Raw genomic sequence first — 6,609 nt, 5'->3', positions numbered from 1 at the left:
TCATATTATATTATTGCTGTTATTATAATTTTATGAAAAAAAACTGATGTGCTTGTGAAAAATCAAGTGTAGATTCGGAATCAGTGCATCTAAAAAAGTTGACTCCCATCTCTAATTATAAAAAAAGTCAAAGTTTGTTGACCTGTGTATTTATTTATGTAAATATTTGATCGTTTATGCCAGCAACAAGTACTGTAGTGGCAAGCAGAACAATTATAATCTCTTCCACTAGATGGCAGAATATACAAACCTGAGCTTTTGTATTTACTTTTTGAGACATGAGGTCTGCAGTCACTCTATATGGAGTTGACCTTTTGTGACATTTTTGTTGATTGAGAGTAAAAACCAATGCATGTGCCTAAGATCACTAAAGGTTGGGAAACACTGCTGTAAAGCTTATATCATATTTATTCCACACATGAAAAGTATCCTACTCAGTAAAAGCAACATTCCTTTGGCATGATTCAGCCTCTTACCGGATTTGGTCGTCAGTGACGGTGAAGGCCTTACAGAGCGGCTGGGACGTGTTCAGCCAGATTGCTGGGTTCTTCTCAGCCGCCGCTGATGTCTGTCCCGTGACAGGTGCAGAGCTCATGTGCAGAGCACTCGCGATGGCTGACAGCAGAGTATCGTCACTTGAGTTTAGACCAACACCTAGAGGCAGGAAAGTCCGAGGTCAAAGGTTAAAAATCACTGTATTGGGTTTATGCCATCTTACTCTGTATGACTTTGGGCAGGTCCATTGTACGTAGGACGTCCTCTGAGACATCTGATGATCGCAAACCTTTCAACCGCCGCTCCCAAAAGAGCTGCAAAGACACAGAGTTGAGTGCTGGTGGAAAAATAGCCACACAAAAAAAGAGTGAGTGAGTGCGTTTTTACCTGTCTGGGCTGCTCAGTCGCTCTCTGCATGTCTGTCTTTACCTTGTTTCCCGGGTGACTTGTAACCTTGGTAACGGGCTGTTTAAAAATGGATGCCGTCTGTCTGATGGGCAGAGTTGTGTTCAGGTCAGGCTTACCTCCCTACAGAGAATGAATTAGGGGTGTCAAAAAAAATCGATTCGGCAATATATCGCGATATTACATAGCGCAATTCTCGAATCGATTCAATAGGCGGCCGAATCAATTTTTAAACATCCATTTTTGATGGAAAAATATTCACCAAAACATCTTAGGGTTCACACCTTAAGCATAAAAGATATTAATGGAACATTAAACTTTAATATTTTATTTCAATGCTGTTCAAACATGAAACCGATTACAACCTGTATAAGACTGAAGTTTCAGATAAATAAATAATAAATTTCATACAAATCTTACACTGTACAAGTTTACTGATTTGTATTTTCTGAATTTAAATGAAAAAAACAACAATCGACTTATAAATTCGTATCGGGATTAATCGGTATCGAATCTAGGGATAGACCGATAATCGGCCGGGGCCGATTATCGGCGCCGATATTTGGCATTTTGACAAATATCGGCATCGGCCATGTTTTGAATCTGAAGGCCGATAAAGCTCACTGAGCAGGGGATACTTGCGAACGTAGCGAATTTGGGGTTTTCATCAGGATTTGTAAGATGTTCGCAGTCAGTTTTTATTTGTCGTAAACACATTTGGAACATATCCACACAATTTTTCACCGCAAAAATCTTTTTGAAACGTTTTTACGAACCCTAACAAAAACCCCAAATGAGCTACATTCACATGAATTTGTTACTCAGTGAGAAATTATATATAGTTTGAAAGAATTCCCCCCCCTCCCCATTTTACTGCAAATGAATATCGGCTTGAAATATCGGTTATCGGCCAACTTGACTACAAATAATCTGTATCGGTATCGGCCTTGAAAAAACCATATCGGTCTATCACTAATCGAATCGAATCGTGACCTTTGAATCGTGATACAAATCAAATCGTCAGGTACTAGGCAATTCACACCCCGAGAATGAATTTCCTATTAAGAGGGATGTTCAATACCACCTTTTTTGAGCGTGATACCGATACTCAAATCTTCAGTACTCACCGACACCATTTGCCGATACCATTAGTATTTATGATATATAAAATTTCCAAAAAAAAACAATGACATAGAATTTTTTTTAAAAGACCAATATAACCCAATTATAGCGAATTTACTTAAAATTGCTTGAAATTAATGATTATATTTTTTCAATTTGCTCATAAGTCATTTTGCATAGAGCACAATTCAAATGAATTTCAAAAAATACATAAATACAATGAAACAAATAATCCAGTGGTCAGGAAAAACGTCCCAATCAAAATATGCGGTTGTGCAATTTTTTATTTATTTATTTATTTATTTTTGAAATGCAGTGTAGTACTAGGGATGTGCCAAAAAAAATCGATTCATAAAAGAATCGAGATTCTCATTTATTAATCGAATCGATATTTAATATCCAAAAATCGATTTTATTTAAATTAGAAATGAAGAAGGGGAAAAGGCAGTTGTAGCCCACGTGCTGTTTTTGTGGGAAAAGGCACTTACAATACAAAATGAATAAATGTTAAAAAAAAAAAAAAAAGACATTAGTGTCTCTATTTGTCATTTTGTCTTGCAAAGCAGACTGGAATAGATCATGACAAATGTTGTGCATATCTGTAAATTAAAGCAGAAAGCATTTGTCAATTAAATAATTTTGAATCGAAAATCGATTCTGAATCGAATCGCTAACCCAAAAATTGTAATCGAAATGAATCGTGAGACAGTCAAAGATTCCCAGCCCTATGTAGTACTATCTACAATGTTAATTCCTCAAGGTGTTTAGTGTGTGACGTTTTAAATTTTATCTTGTTTTTTAAATCCATGCTTTTAATTTGGAAGGCTGCTCTGTATTTACATTTCCTGATTCACGTTCTCCGTTCGCCATTCATCTCACAGCGATACAGTAGTCAATGACGATATCCTATATACGTAATATAAAAATCTGTCTGCACTTCAGAGCTAATTAAAATGTTGAGGGGAATTTAATATGTGCTTTCTTAATGGAGCCCCCAGTGCCTGTCACTAAATGCAAAATAACCATTTCAGCTTTTAGTTCCTGACCGAAAAATGACCACAAGAGTGGGAGCCGATGCCGGTATCGATAGCCATCGCAATTACCAATACAGTGAAATGTGTTCTGGTATCGGCCCAATACCGATACCTGGTATCGGTACTCGCCTATCCCTAGTTTTAAACCTGTTTGTGTGTTTAGCAGTTAACAAATCAAACTGTTTGTCAGTGAGTTTCCAGTATGAATACAATATGGGCAACCAAATCCTGATGTCCAATTGGCTGTCCTTTAACCTCATAAAATCATGTGTAATATCTCAAGCAAAGAGAAAACCCCCCATTAGTCATTTGTCTAGAAAGTAGACCTTTTGGGGTCAAACACAATCCTTGACAATTTGTTCGGCTTGTTGTTAAACTGTGGAGGCAATTTACTTTTAAGTAACAGTTTTACATGCTATATATGTATGGTAACGGCCATACAAGTGTAATGAGTAGTTCGCCAGAGTTTATTCTTATCAAACTGTTTCTCAATCCTCATTCCCACAAAACAAGATGCTGAATATAGTAAGAAGGAGGACATTTCACCATCATCGGGACAAGCATAGAGCCAAATCAACAAACACGTGAAGTCATCAGTCTGTTTACAACTAAAACATACACTTTTGCACAATGTGCACTGTTCGACTTGTACTTGGAATGTTCTCAAGCGAGTCATGTTTCATATATACATTACGAAGGAAACCAGCCTCTAGGGGTCACAAGACCTTGTTGTTGAATATAAACCCAGTATGGCTCTGAGATCTGCAATATTGGGCCAATTAGTGGAACCCAGACTTCAAAGTAAAAATGGTGAAGCTGCATTTAGCTGTTATGCTGCACACAAATGCAACAAACCCCCAAGTGTAAATCTATTTTAAAAACTTTGCTTTTTTTTTTTTTTTTTACTACACCTTTGGTTAAGGTCTTCTCAACATTTTTGAAATCGTGTTTTTTTTTCTTTTCTTTTAATTATTTTAGAAAAATACTTTAGTCTTATTTCATTACTTTACTCTTAAATGTTTTTAAAGTTTTCTGTTAATGTGTCTTGGTAAATCCATGGAACCTACCAAAAGAAAGATTAGTCTCTTCTTTCATCAGGGAAAAAAAAAAGAAGTATATTTCTTTGTGTTTCCATTTTCCAGCAATTAGCATTAGAATATAGCTACGTTTCAGCATTATTCACAAACATGTTTAAAACACTGGTGGAAAAAAGCTTCTTGCAACATGGCCCCTTGTTGATCTCTTATATTCTGCTGCCACCTGCTGTCCGTTTTTTTTTTTTTTTTTAATAACTACCATTGCTTTCACGACCTCTTCAGGTCAGAGGCTGCATCAAAGCCTTCTGTATGCACTAGCATAAAACACACACACAAAAAAAATACAACTTTAAATACGTTTTTGGGACCATGGCAATATTCAAAATAGAACGTTTTTGGCAGCACATTAGTTAAAAGCTGAAGATTACATCAGGAATGGTATCCGGTATAAAACTAGGGATGTGACGATAGGGTCGATATCGTGATTGTGATATTAAAACTGACACAATATCGTCTTCGTCATGTTCACGGTATTTAAAAGGAACACTTCTGTTAAAAAAAAAAAAGTTGGGTTGATTTCTATTTGTGCAGTTCTAGCACCCCCTCTGGTGGCTAGTTTTTGTTTTTTTTGTTTTTTGAGTGCAATTTAATTTTCATTAGGGATGTTTTGGCCCTTCTATGTTTAAAATCTACGCTAATTGTCAGATGAAGGGGAACGTAATAGGCCTGTTAACCGAGTCAATATGTGGAGGATTTGTTTTCTTGGATTCGTCACGTGACATTCACAAGCTGATCTGTGATTGGTTACCTGAGCCCGTTTGATGTCATTTTCAGTCGACAGCAATTTGAAAAATGTGTTTTTAAAGGTACTAATTGTACATGAAAAATAATGAAAATATCAAATTTATTATAGGCAAAATATTGTTTGACCGCCAAAAATGGCTTCATAAGTAAAGTATCGCTTTAATACTAATTTTTGAGTTGTTTAAATGTATACATTTACTTTTTTTTTTTTTTACAATAACTAATTTCATATTCTTTTTCTTCCAAAAAAAACTTGCATAAAATAATTCTTTTTTTTTTCTTTTTTTTTACTTTTAAACATTTTCTTGTTTTGTACCAAAACATAAATGATCATCCTACTGCACAGTGCACTTCAAGTTTTTGCCAACATACATAAATAAATAAATAAATAAATAAATATTGTGTTTCTATTTTTTATTTTTTTTATTGGTCTTAAATATTTTCTTGTTTTGTACCAAAAAATAATCGTTTGAATAATCATGATTTCAACGATTGCAAAAATAATCTGGATTTTTATTTTTCCCATAATCGAGCAGCCCTAAAATCAATGGAATCCTACATGCAACAAAGCATGCCCTGTGGAACCCAGCTGACACAGTGGTTGACAACAGGATGACGGCTAATCTGTCAGCCATGCTGGACAACACAACTCGTCCCCTCCAGCACACTCCGACAACCCTGTAGAGCTCTTTTAGAGAAACTTTAACACCCGCGCTGTGTGAAGGGAGAAATTAAACCGCTCCTTCCTGCCTGCAGGTGTCACGGTATGCAACTAGAACATTTGATACATTGTTGGGACAGATTGGCTTGGATAGCATGAGGAGAGCAAATTTTACAGGAGTGACAAATAAACAACTTGAAACAAGCACAGTTATGCCAATTTTTGTGGACTTGCGCATAACTAATGGTTTAAGATATTCCAGTTTAGCAATGAATCGAAATTCAATTGTGATTTAGATTTTGGTTTCTCATTATCATAAAAGCATAATTGAAGAAAAATGATGAATGCTCGTGTTGCGTTTGAAAGTTCTTAACGTGGTGAAAGTACCCTGAATGCAGCGTGTTTCTGTGTAGCAAGTGTGTGTATGTTGCTTTATGTGTTTACTGATTAGGGATGTAACGATATCCAAACATCACGATATGATATTATCACGATATGAAGGTCACGATACGATAAATATCACGATATTGTGGGCGGATTGGCGATATTTAAAAAAGATCGCAATATTGAAAAAAAAAAAAAAAAAAAAAAAGAGCTCATACTAAAAAAAAAAGCACAATATTGTCCTTTTGTATATAACAGCAATACATATAAACCACCTACAATATTGATGCACTTGCTTGCTAATGTAAGAACAAATTGATGATGGCTTTACAAGCAAATTAGGGTTCCCCTTCATCTGACAATTAGCATAGATTTTAAACGAAGAATGCCAAAACATCCCTAATGAAAATTAAATTGCACTAATAAACTTGCCATTAGGGGGTTCTAGGAATATACAAATGGAAATCAACCTGACTTTTAACAGATGTGTTCCTTTGTGCCAGTTTTAATATCACGATATCACGATATTGCCCTTATCGTTACATCCCTATTACTGATATGACAACTAGTGTTGTTCCGATACCGATACTGGTATCGGCAGAGGTGCTGATACTGCATTAAAACAGTGGTATCGGTATCGGTGACTACTCACAAGTAACATGCCGAT

General features: G+C 35.7%; 1 protein-coding gene across 3 annotated transcripts in view; it reads right to left on the bottom strand.

The window, feature by feature from the left end:
• Nucleotides 1–6,609, bottom strand: part of mbd2 (methyl-CpG binding domain protein 2) — a 37,221-nt gene that overhangs the window by 19,510 nt on the left and 11,102 nt on the right. For all 3 annotated transcript variants that reach the window (XM_077496734.1, XM_077496732.1, XM_077496733.1), the window contains exons 3-5: nt 883–1,023; nt 719–809; nt 477–654 (exon numbers count right to left, since the gene is read on the bottom strand). In XM_077496734.1, coding sequence (XP_077352860.1) covers nt 477–654; nt 719–809; nt 883–1,023 — 410 coding nt within the window. The remainder of the gene's footprint in view (nt 1–476; nt 655–718; nt 810–882; nt 1,024–6,609) is intronic.

Source organism: Festucalex cinctus, chromosome 15, assembly GCF_051991245.1.
Source record: "Festucalex cinctus isolate MCC-2025b chromosome 15, RoL_Fcin_1.0, whole genome shotgun sequence".
Lineage (NCBI taxonomy): Eukaryota > Metazoa > Chordata > Actinopteri > Syngnathiformes > Syngnathidae > Festucalex > Festucalex cinctus.
Note: the sequence above shows the minus strand (reverse complement) of the source record. Positions and strands in the feature narration are given on the sequence as shown.